Genomic DNA, 21,490 nt, shown 5'->3' with positions numbered 1-21,490 from the left:
CTGCTCTTCCAGAGGACCTGAGTTCAATTCCCGGCAACCACATGGTGGTTCACGACCATCTTTAATGAGATCTCACGCCCTCTTCTGGTGTGTCTGAAGACAGCTACAATGTACTTATATATAAGTAAATAAATCTTAAAAAAAAAAAAAAAAGAAAAAAAGACCACTGTCCCTAAATCCTAATTGGTGTAATAACTTGGCACAGATTTTTGTAGATTTTGGGCTTAAAAATCCTGTAGAATCTTAACTCAGGGTCATGAACTTGGACCATGGCCTTGGTCAACCAGCCCTGGGGCGTATGCTCAATAAACTATCCCTGTCTGACTGAGATGAGCATCTGTGTGGTTTGTGAGGAGATTCCTGGACTCCAACAATATATATACTGCATTTGTGCTTGGAGCCTGGCGCCAGTGGAGGTCAGAAGTGGGTATCATAACCCTTAGAACTGGAGCTTTAGATGGTTGTAAACGCATGTGGGATCTGGGAATTGAAACCAGAGCCTTCACAAAACAGCCAATGTTCTTTACCGACGAGTCACCCCTCTAGCTCACTCCCCTACTCTTTACAATAAAAAAAGTATTTGACATGGAGTTGAAGAGATGGCTCAGTGCTTAAGAACAATTTTTTGCAAAGGCTTTAGGTTCAGTTCCCAGCAACCACATGGTGGCTAACAACCATCTGTAACAACCATCTGTTCAAGGGGATCTGACTTCCTCTTCTGGCCTCTGAAAACACCAGGGCCACATGTGATGTGCATACATACGTGAAGGCTAAATACCCATACACATAAAAGTAAATCTAAAAACTTTTTACAGTTTCATATATGTATACAGTATATTTTGGTCATTCTCTGTAGGAGAAAACGCAGGCATGACTGACAGCCAGACTACTTGGTGTTCTGTGCTTTTAAATAAGAAGCACCGTGCACCATGCCCCAAAGGTCAAAATGCTGAATTATGAGTAGCATGAGTAGCTAGCCGCTGGCCTGCTGTATCGTTTGCACTCTTCAGGGTTTCTTTAATGTGCTTTTCCTGCATAGAGATCCTGGCTGTATGCACCCTCGCTGTCCAATTCGAGGTAAGGTGCTAACCAATCGCGCCCAATAGGCTTCCGCTATTCAAGTGGTTGCTCACGTGCAAGCAGATGCTGTTCTCTGAGACCAGCTCCAATGTGGATTATCTCTGCACCCTTTACCTATCCATTGGCACTGCTGTCTTGTCAGGAGAAGCCCGGTAATGACAGCAACCCTCACCCCCTCATTACCCTCTTTCACAGCTTCCTACTCCCACTGAGGCCCCTCTTCTGAACAAGTCCCTCTCCTGCTTTCTTTAGAGTCTTGTTTGTTTCCCACAGAGTTTAGTTAAGGTTACTTGCATGTGAACAGTGGTAGATCAGGACAATTTACCAGAGGCTATTCAACTGAAGAAAGGGACTTCCCTCCCCCAGATTATCAACTGGCTCTGCTCCTCCCCTTCCCCAGCTCTTGACTGTCTACTTCAGGAGTTCAGCTGCACTGCCTAGGTCCCCAGGACTTCCCACACTCTGAAAGAAATCTGGGGGTTCCCAGAAGGCAACCAGGCCCGAGGAAGATCGGAAAGCTGGCCCACTGGCTCAAGCAGCCGTTCACTTTTCTCCAGAAGTTTATTTAGGAACAATTGTTAAGCACAGAAAGGGGTCATCACCCAACGCCGGTGCTGCTGCTTTGCTCTGACAACAAAATGTTTGGGGCAGAGAAAGAGTAAAACTCTGAAGCATCGCTTCTTGGGAGGGCAGCTGTGTGCTCATCGCTGCTTTGCTGTTGGTCCTGGAAGACCCCAGGCTTTCTCTTTCCCCTGAGATTGTCCATTGGAGAGAGACAAACAAACAACAAACATACAACACCAAAAAAAAAAAAAAGTTAGGGGAGGGGCCTCTGTATTATTCCTGCCACTCAAACTTGGTGCCGATGCAGATGGTGAGGTCGCAAGTCCACAGGGAAGCTAATAGATTCTACGCTATTGCTCTCCTCATCCCATGAGACGAGGGCTCACTTGTCCTGAGGTTCCTTGCTCCAGTGAAGTTTGGGTTCCTCATAGACTGCCACGGAACTTTGAAGACTCCTCTGCACCGAGAAATACAGCACTGTGTCTATTGCAAACAAGAGTCCTATCAGCAGGCAGAAAGTGATTTGATGCCACGGTAGAAAGCTGGAGGGAGACGTCGGATCTAGGAGAATAGAGAGACGAGAAAGATGGCTGTCATTAAGGCCGGGGTTTTGGAAGAAACAGTGAGGTCTACACCACCAGACTGCTCCTGACACCCGCTGGGAACCAGGTCTGAGAGGATAGATGGGAGAGCCTGGGCGAGTTCTTTGTTCCTTCTCTCACTGACTTTTCCATCTCAGTGCAACCTGAGAGGACCTCAGCAGCTCAGTCACAGCTTCTGCTTGTTTGGAGGGAATGCCACAGACAGCGTCTGGCAAGGTAAGTTGTCCACAGGAGTCACATGACAATTGTGAGGTTGTTATTACTGTCCAGAAAGTGGACAAATTTGTACATTTTAGTTTCTCTCTCTCTCTCTCTCTCTCTCTCTCTCTCTCTCTCTCTCTCTCTCTCTCTCTCCCCCACCCTCTCTCTCATTTTTTTTTTTTAAAACAGGGTCTCATTATGTAGTCCTAGCTGGTCTGGAACTCCCTATGTAAACCAGGCTGTCCTCAAACTCAGAGATACACCGGCCTCTCTCTGCCTCCTGATTGATGCTATTAAAGACGTAGACTATCTCAGGGGAAAGGGGAAGCCTGGGGTCTTCCAGGACCAACTGTGAAGCAGCAGTAAGCATCAGCTGCCCTCCTAAGAAGCAATGCTTCAGCCCAGCTTAATTTTTTAAACCATTTTTTATTTTAATTTTATGCATATGGGCATTTTACCGGCATTATGTTGGTGTGCTAGGTTCATATCTGGTGCCCACAGAGGCCAGAAAAGGGTGCCAGATTCCCAGGAACTGGAGTTAAAATTGTGAGCCACTACGTGGGTACTGGGAACCAAACCCAGGTCCTCTGGAAGAGCACCTAGTTCTGTTAACCACTGAGCCATCTCTCCAGTCCTGGGCTTAATACTTTTCAATTAAAAATTGTATATATGTGGTATATATGTGTGTGTGCTTGTGTGCTTGTGCACATGTGTGTATGAGTGCATTTGTGTATCTATGTATGGGTATAAGTGAGTGAGTGAGTGTGTGTGTGTGTGTGTGTGTTTATATGTGTGTGTGTTTGTGTGTGCTTGCATATGGAGATCAGAGGACAACCTTGGGTGTCATCCTCAGAAATGCCATTCACTTCCTCTAGACAATGTTTTGGTTAGATTTCACTGTCAATATAACACAACCTAGGGTCACCAGGGAAGAGGCAACCTCAGTTGAGTCATTGCCCAAGTCAGCGTGTCTGTGGGGAACTGGGACGGTTGCTATGAGATGGCCAGCCCACTGTGGGCAACACCATTCCTAGGCAGGTAAGCTACATAGCTGAGCATAGTAAACTAGCTGAGCATGAACCAGACAGCAAGGCAGGGAGCAGTGTCCTCCCACAGTTCCTGCTTCAGTTCCTGCTTGCCTTTTCTCAGTGGTGGACTATATGCCCTCGAAGGATAAGCTGAGATAAACCCTTTCCTCCTGTTTTTGGTCATGGCATTGAACACAACAGAAAACATACTAATACAGACAGGGTCTCTCATTGGCCTGCAGTTCATCACTTAGGTTAAATAGGAGTGCCCCAGGTTCCCTTGTCTCTACATTCCCAGTCCTGGAATTATTAATATGCCACCGAAAGTGGCATGCTATGTGGCTCTGGGGCTTTGGCTCAGGTCCTCATTCTTGTGAGGCAAGCACTTGAAGATTTACTGAGCTGACTTCCCAGCCCTAGTCACATTTGTTTGTTTGTTTGTTTGTTTGTTTGTTTGAGACAGGGTCTTATATGTGTCCCTGGCTGGTCTGAAACTCACTTATATAGACCTGTCAGGCCTTCAGCTTACAGAGATCCACCTGCCTCTGCCTCAGAGTACTGGGATTAAAGGCATGTGCCACCAAGCTTAGCCCAGCTTTAATTTTTACTTTAAAATATGTATGTATGTATGTATGTATGTATGTATGTATGTATGTATGTATGTATTTAGTCTATGCCTGGGCATGTGTATGTGCACCACATTCATGTAGTTCCCTGGCCGGTGAGAAGAGGCATCAGATTCCATGGGACTGGAGTTATGGATGGCTATGAGTCACCATATGGGTGCTTGGAATTGAACTCAGGTCCTCTACAAGAGCAGCTAGTGCTCTTAATGGCCGAATCATCTCTCCAGCCCCCTAACTTTTAATTTTGATATAGTTTTAAACTATGACTAAATGTACCTGAATACCATAAAGAACTCTCATGTGTCTTTTATTTAGATTCTCTAATTGTTTACAATTGACTTGTTTACTTCATCAACTTGTCTTTTTTTTTTTTTTTTTGGTTCTTTTTTTCGGAGCTGGGGACCGAACCCAGGGCCTTGCGCTTCCTAGGTAAGCGCTCTACCACTGAGCTAAATCCCCAGCCCCATCAACTTGTCTTTTCTCCTAAGTTTTTGTGGTGGTTTGAATGGGAATGGCCCCCGAGGCTCATATATTTGAATGAGCCTAGTTGTTCTTCCCTAGTTGGAACTGTTCGGGATTAGTGGGTGTGGTCTTGTTGGAGGAGGTATATCGCTGGGGTGAGCTTCAAAAGCCCAAACTAGGCCCAGTCTTTCATTCTCTCTTCCTGCTACATGAAACAGAGCTTGTGGAGAAGGTGTAAGCTCTCACCCTCAGCACTAGTGCCATGCCTGCCTGCTGCCACGTTCCCCCACCATGATGGTCATGGACTCACTCTCTGAAACTACAAGCAAACCTCCAATTAAATGCTTTCTTTCTATAAGTTGCTTTAGGTCTGGTGTCTCTTCATAGCAATATAAAAAGTAATGAAAACACCCTTTGAGGGTCCACATCTGTGCCAGATTAAGATTTAAAAAAATTGAAAAAGACCAGCAAAGGTTCTTGCTGCCAATCCCAACCACCTCAGTTAGTTCAATCCCCAGGATTCAGATGCTGGAAGGAGAGAACTGACTTCTCAAAGTCTTCTGACCTCCACGAGCTCACGGTGGCACATGCACATGGATACACAAACACATGCACATGCACACAATAAAAAAAGTAATAATGATGATGATGATGATAACAGTAATATAAAACCCTAGCACATTGTAAAAGGACCTGAAGACCTCTCACCTCCTATGCTTATCTGCAAGGATGCTGAAGATATGTTGTTGCGTCCAATGATCCCTCTGCAGAAGTAGGAACCACTGTCGGCGTGCGTAGCTTTTGAAATACTGAGTTCAGAATTCCTATGGAAATACTTCTTGCCTTTGCCATTCTGTAAATAGGTAACCTTAAATACAGGCGTGTTTCGCCAGCTATGGCATCTCAGACGAATGGGGTCCCCCTCCTGGAACAGCCGCTTAGTGGTCTGAAGCAATAGCCAGTCTAAAAGACAGAGAGGTCACAGTCAGGAGGGTGAATTCTGAATGTGGGTCTCTACTGCAGGGTAAGGCTATCACTCCATCCTAGATGCAACGGGAATCCAGACGGAGAACTTTCCTACACAGCTCCTCAGATCACACCAAGAAGAGGGATACACACACACACACACACACACACACACACACACACACACAGAAAGAGAGAGAGAGAGAGAGACAGAGACAGAGAGAGATAGAGACAGAGAGAGATAGATAGAGACAGAGAGTCAGAAACAGAGAGAAACAGATAAAGACAGAGCCACAGAGCCACAGAGACAGTCAGGGATGGAAAGACAGAGAGAGAGAGAGAGAGAGAGAGAGAGAGAGAGAGAGAAGAGTCACAAATGAGGGAGAAGAGAAGCAAAGTTGAGGATATCTTCAGAATCCCTATGTGCTGGGCTTACATTTGGCAGGTAACAAGGACTAAGAGTATTTCTAAACCAATTACATTTAAAAATGGTTTTCTAAGTCAAGTTGTGTAGTGTATGCCTTTAATCCCCTTGCTTGGGAGACAGAAGCAGGCAGAAAACTCTGCGTTTGAGGCCAGCCTGGTCGACAGAGTGAAACCCAGGACAGTCAGGGCTATACAGAGAAACCCTGTCTCTAAAAAACTAAACCAAAATCCAAACCAAAAAAAGACTTTCTACATTAAAAAAAATTAGATTTGAAGAGACACAGGGATATTGAGAGTCCCTACAGGAGACCGAGCGTTCCTTGGAGGGGTTGCAGCAGCAAAGGCGGCCTCAGTAGGGAAGTGGAGGAAGCAGGAAGTGGGGGGGAGAGAATGTCAGCTGTCAAGCGATCTCTGGTTCTGAAATGTTGTTAGGCCTCAGTTAGACCATGACTAAGCAAGGCTTTCAAGAGAGAAAGATGGCCAGGTACCAGTCTCACTATGATCTCAGGTGATCAGATTTCACACAGGGTGAAGTCAAGGTGGGACGGAACTGGGGAAATACACGTCAGATAAATATTGATAGCAGGTGACAATATGAATGGGATCATGTTAAAAGCACGGAAAAAAGGAAGGTGTGTGTGTGTGTGTGTGTGTGTGTGTGTGTGTGTGTGTGAAGATTAATGGGAGTTTTCCCAGTCAGGAGCAGAGGTTATTAAAATATTCTTTTCTTGTTCATTTTTGAACTATAACCCAAGTAACATCCATAGTAAGAACAAAGAAAAATATACTGTGGGTTTTAAATTTTAGTGCTCAGAGCTAAACAAAGTTGGTAGAACATTTTGGTGGAGATTCTCAACCAGGAAAAAAAAAATCTCCAAATAGAGGGCAATTTCCGTTATTTAATGAGTGAGATCATTTATCAACCAAGTTGGTATACAAGAAGCTGAGGCAAGAAAATCAGGAATTTAAGGTTAACTTGAACTACATAGTGAGTTCCAGGCAACTCCGAACTACATAGTACCTATTATTAAAAAAACAAAAACAAAAACAAAAACCAACCCCCCCCAAAAAAAACCAGAAAGCAATGCCCCAAACAAAAACTATAAGCACACAAGCTATATCGGTTATCAAAAATGCCACCTATTTAGTCACTTACTTTTTCAGCTAAGGAGTACATTGTGTTAGCATAAGATTGCAATTGGTATGGATAGAGCATGGTTTGGGGGATAATAGTCTTTTATTAAAACAGTACGATTTATTTGTTTCTTAAGCCATGGTCCCATGATGTCGAGGTTATCTTGGGCTTGCTTCCCACAGCCAAGGATGGCCTCATGGCCCTTGATCCTCCTTCAAGACCTGGGGTCCCAGGTGTGCTCCACAGCCAGGGCTGGGGGAATGTCCTTTGCTCTGTTTGACTTGCTAAGAACATAACTAGTATACAGACATTCATTCAACAAGCACACGACAGACATTTTACACTGGTGATACTCAGATTTCTACCATGTATGGTCTCTAACCTTACAGAACCTATAGTCTAGAACACAGGAATATACTCTGAATATTATATTGCGGTGTGGTTAAGTTCTACAGTGAGCTAGGACAGAAGGACTATAGAGCCAATGAGATTAGAATAATAGTAAAAAAAATTCTACCCAAAGTCAATACAGAGCATAAGCAAAGGTGAATCTGACCCTAAAGGAAAATCTGGGGCATTCTTGATTAATTTACTGCTCACGGTAGCAGCCTTGCTCAGTCCTTGTTAACAAGACACCCAACGCCCATTTATAGAGCAAAGTCAGCCCTTAGAGTTGAGTTTTCTTTTTAACTTATTATTATTATTTTTTTTTTGAGACAGAGTCTCACTATGTAGTTCTGGCTGTTCTGAAATTTACTGTGTAGACCAGAGTAGCCTCAAACTCACAGAGATCCCCCTGCCACTGCCTCATGAGTGGTAGGTTTAAAGACACAATCCACCATGCCTGTCCCTTGATTTCTGTTTTTTAAAAATGTGCATGTGTTGGGCTGGAGCGATCACTCAGTGGTTAAGAGGTCCAGAGTTCAAGTCCCAGCAACCACATGGTGACTCACAGCCATCTGTCATGAGATCTGATGCCCTCTTCTGGTGGGTCTGAAGACAGCTGCACTGCCGTGTACTCACACACGTAAAGTAAATACAAATCTTAAAAATAAGGTGTGCACATTCTCACATGCTATGTCATGTTTGTAGAGATGAAAGGACGACTTACATGTGTGGCTTCCTTGCTTCTTAGTTCTGGGGACCAAACCCAGGTTTATCAAGGCTCGGTGGTAAGCATCTTTATCCACAGAGCCACCTCCCCAGCCCTAAGACTTGATTTTTCTATTGCTTTTGTTCAGTAATCCCCCTCCCCCGCTTTATTCACTCTTAGATAGCTTCCTTTCGTCCAACAAGATAATGGATACTGTAGCTGTGCACAGTGAGATCTGTGCTGTCTAGGTGGAGAGTTAGAGGCAAAGGAGCAAGGAGAAGCAGCTTGACAAGCCCAATTCACTGGGACCCTGATGTAGAATCCCTTGAGTTTCACCTTCTTCCCCTCCAGCCCTATCCCACCCACTCATGCTGTACGAACGAGACAGTTGTGTAAATAGAGGCAGGCTGACAGCATGTGATATGATTCCAAGGACGCTAGAAAAGAGCTATGCCTGAAAAGGTAATTAATTCTCTTACCCGATGTCACACTAGGATGCCGTTGATCGACATACACATGTCCATTCTATGATAAATGTGATTCTCAACCTGTGTGTGGCTCAAGTGCCTATTTGGGTAGGTATGGGATATTCTGCATATCAGTTCTGCACTATGAATCGTTACAATTCATAACAGAAGCAAAATTACAGTTATGAAGTGGCAATGAAATAATTTTATGGTTGGGGGTCACCACAACATGGGGACCTGTATTAAAGGGTCGCAGCGTTAGGAAGGTTGAGAGCCACTGATGTAAAGCGTGAGTGTGTAGACCTCCACACTGCCACGTCAAGTACTCAGACCCATGGGAAATGGCAAAGCCTTCTTTGGAGTGAGTTTTAGAGGGATGGTCCAAGTGTGGATGCTGATCATATGTGCGGAATATACATCCACCGTATCTCTCTACCCCTGGATGTTTATGGCCTGAAGACTGTCCCCTATAGAGATTGCTCTTACCAAGATTAGCTAAACCTGCCTAGATAGTCTATATATAATAATATACATAAATACATACATGCATGCATACATACATACACACACATACATACATAGACACATACATACATACATACATACAGATATAGATATCTCCGTGTTTAGCTGTTTGTAATGACTCCAATTCCTTGTTCAGCTACGTGCAATAATTTCACTCCCTGTTCAACTGTGTGTAACAAACGTGCCTCACTTCCTGGGGTCAGCGGCTTTGCCAATGAACTGTGCTCTCTGATCCAAGATTTTCTGTGTGTCCATGTTTATTTATCTTTTCCTTATCCCCTTGCCTCCTTAGACAGGTCTGTCCCTCATGCTAGACGTGGCACCGTTGGAAGGGGCCAAGTGTATGCTAACAAGTAAGTTCCAGCACGGCACTGATGGGAAGATAGTGCAGACAGACACTGAGTAATGTGGTACCAGGTTATTAAAGATCTGAAACTGAGTATTGCCAGGCTGCTTGGGCCTGCTGGCTCCCGAATAAGGACACAGCGAGTTATTAATATTTATGAAAGTCTAGGCAATTTTGCTTGCCTGGTTCTTGGTTAGTTCATATAAATTTACCCCAACTATTTGTGGCCTACGCCCAGCCACGTGACCAGTTACTTCTCAGTCCCAGCACCAGTTCCTTCTACCCAACTGCCCACCACCTGTCAGGCTGGCAAATCTCGGTCGCCTGAATCTTCCCACGGTTCCTATCTCTGCCCGGAAGTCCCGCCTCTCCTCTCCTGCTTAGCTATTGTCCATTGGCTCTTTATTAAGCCAATCAAAGGTGAGTGAGGTGTAAGTTTATGAATAACAGTATCAAATTCCAGGCAGCACTCAGCTCTCTGCCCTTACAGAAATCAACATTTGAATAATACAAAGAAAACCTTAGACGGAACACAAAAAGATACCCCAGCAGAGGAAGACTGCTGTTTGGCCTTTTAGATGAGCCTGAGTGAAATATCTGAGGGATAACATATAGAGGGAAACTGAGATCCTAAGAACACAGTGTAAAAGAATGAATCATACGGAGCATGTCGCTGACCTCAGAGCGCGTATCTGTGTTGTACGTGATCAGTGAAAAATGCCAGTCCCGGGAATTGTTAAATTTCATCATCTTTTACACGCTGCAGGAGTTTCGATGCTGTGCATACTTACAGCCAAAACTACAGTTCTACTCCCTTCCGATGGACGGCATACCACCCTACCACTATTAACCCAAACCATACTGGGTTTTCCCAAGTAATTCAGGCCCCCTCTTTCCCTTCAACTCACCTGCATGGACGTCTAGCTGCACCGGGTCACTGAGCGCGGAGAAGGCTGTCTGGCATCTGTACATTCCACTGTCCTTAACTCTGGCACTTTGGATGACATAGTTGGCGTCCTGGTGCGAGATGAGGCTTTTGTTATGGAACCATTTGGTAGAATTGTCCTCGGGGGAGAAGGTGCCCTGGCACCTGAGGATCACACAGTCTTCCTCGAGAACCCTGACCCATTCAGGGTCTAGGATCACCACAGCCTTTTGGAGACCTGATGAGGAGTCAAGAGAATTTGGAGTGAAGACACAGGAGTGGGCCCTACCCTGGCACTCCCTGGGTAATACAGGCAGAGGGAATAAACCCACAGCCCTCCCAGTCCATCTATGACTCTTTCTTAGGGTATCTAGGCAGGGATGCTTGGCCCCAATTTTGACCTTCTCTGTAGCTGGAGAAAAATTAACCAGAGGTACTAGGGCTGATCCCGACTGTGATAGGGTATTGCTCTTAGCTTGCAGACCCCACCTCCCCACCAGATCCCATACAATAGTCCTTTCCCAACTTCCTGGGGCCTTTGTGTGTATCTCCCTCTATCATTCGAAAACTCTGGGGCAAACTCACCAGCTCCAACGCCAGAGGAAACTGCAAGAAAAAGAAAGGCATGACTCAGATGCTGGGCAGCGAGATTCCCTCCCATCATTCCTCTTGCTGGTTCCTTCTCTTCTCTAAGGCCTGCACCTATGCTGCAGGAAACTCAGATCCTAGTTTGTGACATTGTTTCCTTTCTCCTTGTTCCCTGTTCAGACTGTCAGGTTAAAAGTAACGATTGCATTTCCCTAAATCAAGCCGCAGGAACCACCTTTCCTGGAAAGAGATGCCAGGATGTCGACACAAACCTTAGGACCACCTAGTTCTTGCCTCTTCAAGTTACACGTAGGGAAATGGACACCCACCCAGACGGGTTAACGCACAGGCCCCTCCTAACGAAGCACAAATCAGAGCCAACCTGCTGCTGATCTCTAAGAGTCTGTCTTAGGAGTTAAATCCAGGCCCATTTCGGGGGTTCTATGCCTGACCTGAAACTCAGGTGGTCTCTGCTGAACGTAGGTCCTCATAAGTTTTTGCCTTCCTCTCCACTGAGCCCCACTTACCCGTAAGTAGCAGTGCCGTTGGTAGTAGTAGGTACCACATGCTGCTGCAGCAGCAGACAGAAAATGTCACCACAGATATCCGAAACTCTTAAGGGCCTACTTGGCTAGAAGAGAGGAAGTAAATAGCTTTTTCCCCAACCCCCCAGTCCACCTCACTAGTTTCCTTTTCCAGAAACACCATCTGACTCCTGACTGTGGACTCTGATGGGTGAGCCCTGTGACAGGGCAGGGACAGGAGGGAGAGCGACTGGAGAGCTTACCAAGGGGGATGGAACCAACCACTTGCTTTATGTAGATCAGAGCTGAGCACCATGGGGACACACAGAGAGTCTATCAGAGGGTACTGTCAGTAGACTCAAGGCTCCCAGGGCCAAGAATGGGGCAACATGACCTTTTGATGGCCTTCACAGCAAGAGCCATGCCCCAGGGGCTCCCTTGGTTCTATCTCAGAATTTATCACCTGGCCCAGACCCATCCGCATGCAGGCAAGGGTCTGACCACATATATAAAATAGTAACTTAAACTTTACTTTTTAAAAATAATTATTTATTTCTTTTATGTATGTGAAAACACTGCTGCTATCTTCACACACACCAGAAGAGGGCATCGGTTCCATTACAGATGATTGAGAGCCACCATGTAGTTGCTGGGAATTGAACTCAGGACCTCTGGGAGAGCGGTTGGTGCTCTTAACCACTGAGTCATCTCTCCAGCCCAATTTAAACTTTTCAATCTACTCATAGCTCTTTTCAATACTGTATCAACCTATATTTTCTTTCAAAATGTCTTGAAAAAAATCTTAAAAAAAATCTTAAAAAAAATCTGGGATACATAAGAAGTTACCAACTTCTTAGTGACATTTGATAGCTAAATTCCCCTAAATTTGTTTGTTAAGAGAAGCCCACACAGGAGTTGAGAAATGCTCTGGAAAGAGAAGACACTAAAGGGAGGCAGAGAGAATCACAGAGAAATGGGAGTGCCAGGTGAAAACAAGAACTCCTTAAACATTTTTTCCTCTTCTGTATGAGTCTACTGATTATATAAAGGACTCAACCACCATGCCAAATACATTAAGTTCTTTTATGGGAAAAAAAACCTAATTCAAGCTGTGGGAACTTGGTAGCTGGTTTCTACATGAAACAGCAGCTCTGGGTGCTAAGCCCCAAATACCACTGCTGTTGTCACGGCTCGAGGTCCAGAGGGGCACCGGAAGGAGGTAGAGGTATTTGATGTCACCATCTTTTTGACACCATTTTTAATGGATTTCCTTTCTCTGTTGAGCTTCAAACAGAGAGGCTCGATTTCATAGCCATTGGGCTCCCTGTGTCAGATCTGTGACAAGGCAGGACATCCTGGTGGCAGGATAGCATAGCAGAGGAGGCCGCTCACCCCAAGGCAACCGACAAACAGAAAGCTGGGATAGGAGCTCTACCCCAGTGTGGCTGGCTCTGTGCTCACCACAGCAGATCAGGGTAGCCCTAGCTCTAATGATTCTCTGGGCCGGGGCTGGTCTATGAGTTGAACGGCCCGAGTACAGGGCTCCTCAACAGAAAACATGGAGGGCGGTGTAACAGGATGTGGTAAGATCGGTTAACATCTTATTCCCACCTCTTCCCTAGCATGTTCACACAGTGTTCAACCTCCCCCTTAACAAAGCTAAGTGTTTAGCAGTCATATCAGCTCAACCCCTAGACAGAAGAAATCAGATGACTCTGTTTGGTAGAGCTGATTTGGGAAGGGAGAAATATAAAGAAGGAAAAAAATGAAGCTTTGCAAGGGTTGAGTGGAAACGGAGAGGCTGAAGGGCCCTGCTGACCACTGCCCTGGGCTGATGTCCTCTCTACTCCAGAATCCCACGAAAACCATCTCTCAGGTTTTGCTCTTGCTTTGCTTGTCTAGAGCTAGTTGACTGTTGCCCCTTGCCATCCCACCCTCCTGGAGTTCTTACAGCAGCCCCTCCCTAACTGGCCTCTGGTTTAGATGTCTGATGAAGGTGAACAATGGGCAGGATCCAGACAGCCATTCTAATGTTGCTCAATAGAGTCACATTGTGTTAAATACGGCTGAGAATCCGGAGCCTGTCACATTGTGTCAAATACAGCTGAGAACCCCAACCTTAAAGCTCGTTGCAACAGTGCTTTGAGGCTTATCTAGAAAACCTAAAGCAGAAAATAAGGGGCCTATAGGCTGGTGAGCAGCTTCTAAAGTAAAGGCTGTGTGTTCCCAGGCACTTTCTGTATTTAGATTTCCTGGTGGCTTTCTGCTGATTAACTTGCAGCACAAGGATTCACTTCAGCTTTCCTCCTTCCAAGTTTCACTTTTGCCTCTGACTCATCTTTTCTCCATGTCCTCAATGGAGGAAAATGCTGTTGGTAGCATGAGTATAGGCTAGATAGGAAAGAGAGAAGGAAGTGCATAGTAAAAGAGAAAGGGATCTCATAGCTGGGAGTAGAGCAGTGTAATGGTATATCTTCCCAATCTAGGCATGCAGCTTATAAATATTTTTTTCTTTTTTTCGGAGCTGGGGACTGAACCCAGGGCTTGCGCTTGCTAGGCAAGCGCTCTACCGCTGAGCTAAATCCCCAACTTGCAGCTTATAAATATTATAACTGAGTTGTGTGACCTTTGTACGGGCTTGTAGGGGTTGGAGAGTCACTGCAATACCTTTTGTTTTCTCTCTTTCTTCTTCCCGCTCATTCTTTTCCCCTTCTTCCTTTTCCCCTATTCCTTCTCTTCCTTCAGAAATAAAATGCAAAAATTATTGAGATTACACTAGTCAATCAGTTGCCATTCCATAACACTTACAGATTCCTAGAGAAAGACCACCAGGTAAGACTCTGAAGTGCTCTGGGGACTATGAGAGCGCTTTGGAAATACTACCTGTGCGCAGATAGGGCAATGGCCGGTCCACTTAGGTGAAAGGTCTACACAGAAGAGCATGTGCTAGTTGGACCACAGAAGATGAAGATGATGATGATGATGATGATGATGATGATGATGATGATGATGATGATGGAGGAGGAGAAGGAGAAGGAGAAGGAGAGGAGAAGGAGAAGAAGAAGAAGAAGAAGAAGAAGAAGAAGAAGAAGAAGAAGAAGAAGAAGAAGAAGAAGAAGAAGAAGAAGAAGAAGGAGAACAGATGCTTCGTTCATGTGGCATCTGATCTCAAATGAGCCTGGGATTAAATCTCAATTTCACCACTTATTTAACCTTTATAGACCCGAGTTTCCTTTTCTGTAGAAGTGGGGCTAGTTTACATCAGTAAACTCCGATGAGCTGTGAAGTTTAAATGAAACAGTTCAGTCAGAGATGTGGGTTTGGTATGTGGCACCAGGCCTGTTGATTAGCAGGAGAGGTAGAAGAAGGGAGGTTGAGACTTTCCTTCATTCAGTTGTTGTATTAATCATTTTTTTTCTCTTCACTATGACAAGGGCTTGTTTTGACTTACGGTTTCATAGGACACAGTCCACCATGGTAGAGAAGGCACACGCGCAGACAGCACCATGGCAGTGGCAGTGTGCAGCTGGGATTCTTTACCTACCCATGGCTTGGTAGAGAACAGAAATTAGAGGGCCTGGGAGCAGGGAGATGCTACAAATCTCAAGGGCTGCAGCCCTGGCGAGCCACTTTGATCAGCTAGACTTCGCCTCCTAAAGGTTTCACAATCTCCAAAAGGAGTATCACCAGCTAGGGGCCAAGGGTTGTGGGTGACATTTCACATTGAAACTGTAACAGTTGTGACACAGCTGACCTCTGAAACCCTGTTAGGCCTCATCACAGAATGAACCTTGAACAGAGTGGCCTTGGAAGGCATGGAGTCTTCTTATTCTGTTTAATGATTCTATTCCCAATATTCACCCTAGCGTCTGGCACCTAGCGGGGACTCAGCTAACCCTGGCCAGGTGATCACAAAGGTTTCTGTATGGGAAACAGTGCTGCGTACTCTTCCCTACTCTGAGAGCTCCCAGGAATTAATGAAAGAGCCTCAGTTGCAAAGTAGAGTTAAGCTGTTAGTACATGGTCTTCTGTACATTTTCAGATTTCTTTTGTGTGTGTGCCACATGCTTGTAGGTGCCTTCAGAGGTGTGTGTGTGTGTGTGTGTGTGTGTGTGTGTGTGTGTGTGTTTGATGCCAGGAACTGACATTCCATGCAGTTGCGAGCTGCCTGGTGAGGGTTCTAGGAACTGAACGTGGGTCCTTTGCCAGGGCAGTAAGTGCTTTCAACCACTGTGTTGTCTTTGCTGCCTCACTGTAAACAAAATATCCTTAATATATGTGTAAACAGTGAATTATCTGGCCACTGAAATTCTTTACCTTATGTCACTCTCCAATGATCACACGGAGAAACCAAGATTTATTTAAGACTGCACCTTAATGGCTGAGCGGTTAAATGAGCTACCTTGACTTTTTATGCTAACCTGGCTGCCTCCCGGCCCTATCCCATGATACTTGCATATTATTATTGATCTGACCCTTTGGGCTTCAAGTGTGTATCCATGATCTCTCTCTGGACCCTTTCCTCATAGCTCCAAGTCCTCCACCCTCCTCTGTGATCTGACTTGTTTTTACTAAAATAATTAAAACATAAAAGACTTGGAGAGGGGCTGGAGAGATGGCTTAGTGGTTAAGAGCACTGACTGCTCTTCCAGAGGTCCTGAGTTTAATTCTCAGCAACCACATGGTGGCTCACAACCATCTGGGATTGGATCTGATGCCTCTTCTGGTGTGTCTGAAGACAGTGACAGTGTACTCATATAGAATAAATAAATGAATCTTTTTAAAAAATTAAAAAAAAAAGACTTGGAGAGCTGAGTATGGTGGTCCTTGCCGGTGATCCCGCCCATGGGAGGTAGAAGCAGGAGGATCAGGAATTCAAGGGCAGCAAAGCTCTCTGAAACCCTGCCTCAAAAAGTAGAATTCTAAAAGGCTGATGGTAAGAGTTGGTGGCTAACACTTTACTCACTTGTTTCATAAGCCTGATAACCTTTGTTTGGTTCCTAGACCCCATAGTAAAGTAGAGGGAGAGGATTGGCTCCACAAAGCCGTTCTCTGACCTCTGCATGCATACCGTGGCACACTCACTCCTTAATAAATAAATGCATGATTGATTAGAAAATTGCATTATTTTTATTTCGTGTGTGTGGGCATTTTCTTTGCAGGTTTACCTATGTGCCTCCTATGTGCCATGCCAGTAGAGATCAAGGGCAGGGGTTGGGATCCCTTGGAACTACAGCTAGAGACGGTTGTGAGCTGCCACGTGGGTGCTGGGAACTGAACCCAGGGTTTCTGCAAGAGCAGCCAGTACTCTGAACCATTGAGCCATCTCTCCAGCTCCCAAACTAAATACATTTTAAAAATAAAAACAGTATTATCATATTTAAAAACCATAAAAACACCCTTCTAGCCTGAAAAGTGAGCTGCAGGGCAGGAAGATTGAAAACAGCCAGAGTCTGAGTATCTCAACTATTTAGTTGAAACCCAGGCCTCCTCTGTTTTATAGTTTAAAGGTCCCCTGCTTTGCCAAGCATGGGAACACATACCTTTAGTCCCAGCACTTGGGAGTCAGAGGCAGGTGGATCTATGTGAGTTCGAGACTAGCTTGGTCTTCTGCATAGTGAGTTTCAGGACAGCCAGGGCTACGTAAAGAGACTGTCTCAACAAGTAAGCAAACAGTCAAGCGAGCAAGCAGGCAGCAGGCAAGCAGGCAAGCAGGCAAGCAGGCAGGCAGCAGGCAGCAGGCAGGCAGCAGGCAAGCAGGCAGGCAGCAGGCAGGCAGCAGGCAGGCAGGCAGGTAGGCAGGTAGGCAGGCAGGCAGGCAGGCAGGCAGGTAGGCAGGCAGGCAGGCAGCAGGCAGGCAGGCAGGCAGCAGGCAGGCAGGCAGGCAGGCAGGCAGGCAGCAGGCAGGCAGGCAGGTAGGCAGGCAGGCAGGCAGGCAGCAGGCAGGCAGGCAGGCAGCAGGCAAGCAGGCAGGCAGGCAGGTAACAGGCAGGCAGGCAAACAGCAGGCAAGCAGGCAGGCAGGCAATAGGCAAGCAAGCAGGCAGGCAGGCAGCAGGCAGCAGGCAGCAGGCAGCAGGCAGCAGGCAGCAGGCAGCAGGCAAGCAGGCTAGCAGGCAGGCAGCAGGCAGGCAGTAGGCAAGCAGGCAGGCAGCAGGCAGGCAGGCAGGCAGGTGGGCAAACAAGCAAGCAAGGTCCTCTATTTTAAAAGTGAAAATGCATTTGTATAACCTAAGAGAGGTACTAAGAATGTAGAACCGACAGACTCGAGTGCATGGCTGTCCATAGAGGTGGCAGAGGTGGTAGAGGTGGTAGAGAATAGTCTGGGTGAGGCTCAACCCTCCCTTCTTTCTGATTAGGAGGGTGGTAGCATTTTTTTCATGAACATGAGATATACAAGAGGGGTAGAAAGTTGGGAGAAAGGTGTGTGTGTGTGTGTGTGTGTGTGTGTGTGTGTGTGTGTGTGTGTGTGTTCTCAGCTCTTGTTGCTGAGGGAGAGGCCATTGTGGAGATTTCAGGTGAAGAGTCCAAGAAATCAGCTAGACACAAAGCCCTGAGCCTTGAAAGGTCAATTAGGATGAAGACATGATTGAGGGGGCATATGCAGTTGATGTTTTACACTTTACATAAGGGAATACACAGTCCTCCTCCTCCTCTCATTTAAGAAGCCTCATGCTGACCCCTGCAGACATCCTAGGAAGGTAACACACAGATTACTTGCAGAGTGCTTTCTAGCTGGCATCGTAGCAGAAAGAGGGACTTAGAATAGAGTATGGATACGGTAAGCTCTAGAGACAGCTCACCCTACATCCAACTGTCAAGAGCATCCAGGGAGAAAGGGAGTCAGTGAGGGAAAAGGAGGCAGAGTTAAGAAGGAGAGGGGGCCAAAGAGAGAAATGTGGGCCAAATTTTCACACGCTGTGAAAGGGAAGAGCGTCTAACAAAAGAGTTTGGGTAGCAGTGGTTCAAAAGGAGCAGGCAGGAAGAACATGAAGGAGGGAGTGGTCAACAGAACTGGAAAGGGCACATGGGGTTCCATCAGTGTTGCAACCAGAAAAATGGCATTAGCCCAATTTCAGAGATCAGTTTCGATTGAAAATTAGGAGGGGGAACATCTTTTAGCAGTAGATTTCCACTTCTTTTACGAATCTCCATCCGGAAGGAATCATGAATATGTTTCCTGGCTGTCCAGATTTCTTCTTTTCTTTTTCTGTGAACATCTCATTTTCTTTGGGGCCTACTCTGCAACCCTGAGGAGTGGCTACAGTTTTCTACCACAGAAACTAAAGGGATCCTCCTTTGCTCCACTTTGGGGCAATGTTATGGGCTTAATTGTATCTACCCCAAACCCATATGTCAAAGTTGATGTGTTGAGCCTTTTGTACCAAGAACAGGGCTTTAAAGTGGCCTGACAGTAAATTAAACAAAGTCACTAATGTGGGTTCTAATATAATGACCAGCATAAGGAGAGATTCAGTGGGGCTGGAGGATGCCTCTGTGGTTAGGAGCACTGACTTCTCTTGCAGACGACCGGAGTTCAATTCCCAGAGTGGTGTCTCACAGCCTCTGACTGCCTTGAGTGGCAGTGGAAATGAGTTCTATGACTTGGGGCATTTTCAAAGCTGTTCAGTTGAGTGGGGAATGATCAGTGGAAGTATGTAGGACTTCAGTGGCAATATCCACACCGGGAAGCTTAACGGGACTAAGAGAAAGGTAGCTCAACTATCTTGGCTGTCTTTGGAATAGGCCAGGTATAGAATTCCAAAAGTTTAATATTTTGAAGACTTAAAAAATTATGAGTGTGTGTGTGTGTGTGTGTGTGTGTGTGTGTGAGAGAGAGAGAGAGAGAGAGAGAGAGAGAGAGAGAATGTGTGTGTGTGTGTGTGTTGTATGTGTGCCCTGCCTATGGAGGCCAGAAAATTTCATTGGGTCCCCAGAGCTGGAGTTACAGGTAGTTGTAAGATACCCAATGTGGATGATGGGAACTGAACCATGATCCTCTGGAAGGGCAACAACGTTTCATTAACTACTGAGCTGTTTCTCCAGCCCATGATGATCTATCTATTCTATAATTCACTGTTGTGAGAGGTGAAGATCCTTCACAGCTTGGGCACTGGGGAATGGGCAGTGAGAGCCGTCATTATGAGGAATCAGAGAGTAAGTTTTACAAGTCGTCCAGGTCTAAGCTCTCCCTCTTTTATTTATACGTCTTTTTCTCAACCAAAACCTTGCCTAGGTTCACCTCTACATTTTAGATGCTGTCACTTGTAAAGCTTATCAGGTGCATGACCTTGTCAGAAACCTTGGCTTTTGGCCGCTTGAGGAGGGTGGACATCGTTTCAGTGAGGGGTGCAGGGGCTGTGCTGAGTCAGAGTCTGGTGTTTTCCATTCGCCTGTAGTTGGACCTAAGCTGGCTTGAGGCACCTTGAAAACAAATCAGCAACTTTTGCTTCGTTTTGTCTTTGTTCTATAATTGAGCTCCGGGATTCTGTTGGTCAGTTATTCAGACTGACTCGGTTCCTCAGTGCCTGGGGCATCCTTCAGAAGATTCAGACAGTTGGAGGCTTGGATCCCTCGGAGGGTTCTTCACAAATATCTCTGGTATCGGAGCAGGAGGACTTCAAGCGTGAGCTCAGCTGTGAACATCAACTGGAGAAGCTACATGTGGCATCTCCCCGTGGTGGTTGGACGTCTTACAGGGTAGCTCAGAGTTCTATAAGTAAACGTTCCAGAAAAATAAGTCTAACTTTCTAGTACATCACGTGGCCTTTGTGATGGCGGATTGGAAGTTACACATCTTCACTTTCCGCTGCCTTGTGGTCATCAGAACAGCTAAAAGCCCAGCAGGAGCTGGCAAGACGGCTCGGTGCTTAGGAGCATTTGCTGCTCTTTCAGAGGACCCAGGCTTAATTCCCAACACCCACAAGGAAGCCTACCGCCATCTAAAACGCCAGTGCCAGCGGGATCCAGTGCCCTCTTCTGGCTTCTGAGGGACCTCTCTGCGTGTGTGTGCTGCACAAGTATACATTCAGGCAAACACTCATATACACATCGAACAAAACAAAAGTAAACAAAACCTCGAAAAACAAAAGGAAACAAAAGCCAGGGGCCGATGGTGGTGTACGCCTTTAATCTCAGCACTTGGGAGGCAAAAGCAGGGGGATCTCTGACTTCTAGGCTACCCTGGTCTACAGGGTGAGTTTCTGGACAGCCGGAGCTGCATAGAGTAAACCTATCTGAAAACAACAACAACAACAACCAGAGAGAGAGAGAGAGAGAGAGAGAGAGAGAGAGAGAGAGAGAGAGAGAGAGAGAGAGAGAGAGAGATTCCACTTTTCCACCTCTTCCACCTCTTGATATGGAAAGTATATAAAATAACTTGCAGTTTTGTTTCTCCTTCCTTCCCCTCCTCCTCCTTCTCCTCCTTCCCCTTCTCCTCCTCCTTCTCCTCCTCCTCCTCCTCATCCTCCTCCTCACTATTGTCCTCCTCCTCCTCTTCCTCCTCCTCACTATTGTCCTCCTCCTCTTCCTCCTCCTCCTCACTATTGTCCTCCTCCTCCTCTTCCTCCTCCTCCTCACTATTGTCCTCCTCCTCCTCTTCACTATTGTCCTCCTCCTCCTCCTCTTCACTATTGTCCTCCTCCTCCTCCTCCTCCTCCTCCTCCTCCTCCTCCTCCTCCTCGTCCTCCTCCTCCTCCTCCTCACTATTGTCCTCCTCCTCCTTCTTCTTTGAGACAGGGTCTCACTGTGTAGCCCTGATGTGGAAGTCCCAGAGATATTCATATGACACCTGTAGCCATTTAGAATTGTGGTGGTTAATATGAAATCTTTTAGAGTAAGAAAAGGCCTATAATCATGTATGGGAGACTGGATTATAAACAGAAGAAAAGAACTTTCATTCCGATCTAAGAAGTTATAAGAAGAAGGCAGTAG

General features: G+C 46.0%; 1 protein-coding gene across 1 annotated transcript; it reads right to left on the bottom strand.

Moving 5' to 3' along the window:
* Nucleotides 1-1,622: 1,622 nt before the first annotated feature.
* On the bottom strand, nt 1,623-11,619 carry Fcgr3a (Fc gamma receptor 3A). The gene is made up of 5 exons (NM_207603.3): nt 11,562-11,619; nt 11,032-11,052; nt 10,430-10,684; nt 5,272-5,526; nt 1,623-2,205 (listed from the first exon to the last, which is right to left on the bottom strand). Exons 1-5 carry the CDS (start codon nt 11,599-11,601, stop codon nt 2,027-2,029), a joined length of 750 nt encoding a protein of 249 aa, NP_997486.2. The 5' UTR covers nt 11,602-11,619; the 3' UTR covers nt 1,623-2,026.
* Between the last annotated feature and the right edge of the window lie 9,871 nt (nt 11,620-21,490).

The sequence above is a fragment of the Rattus norvegicus genome, chromosome 13 (assembly GCF_021556685.1).
Source record: "Rattus norvegicus strain SHRSP/BbbUtx chromosome 13, alternate assembly SHRSP_T2T, whole genome shotgun sequence".
In the NCBI taxonomy this organism is placed as follows: domain Eukaryota; kingdom Metazoa; phylum Chordata; class Mammalia; order Rodentia; family Muridae; genus Rattus; species Rattus norvegicus.
This window is presented reverse-complemented; position numbering and strand designations above follow the sequence as displayed.

Excerpts from the sequence above, each read along its gene's own strand:
- Fcgr3a (NM_207603.3), bottom strand. The coding sequence starts at position 11,601 with ATGTGGTACCTACTACTACCAACGGCACTGCTACTTACGG. Across the intron at positions 11,053-11,561 it reads AACGGCACTGCTACTTACGG|TTTCCTCTGGCGTTGGAGCT; the intron begins GTAAGTGGGGCT and ends TTTTTCTTGCAG. Across the intron at positions 10,685-11,031 it reads TTCCTCTGGCGTTGGAGCTG|GTCTCCAAAAGGCTGTGGTG; the intron begins GTGAGTTTGCCC and ends ACTCCTCATCAG.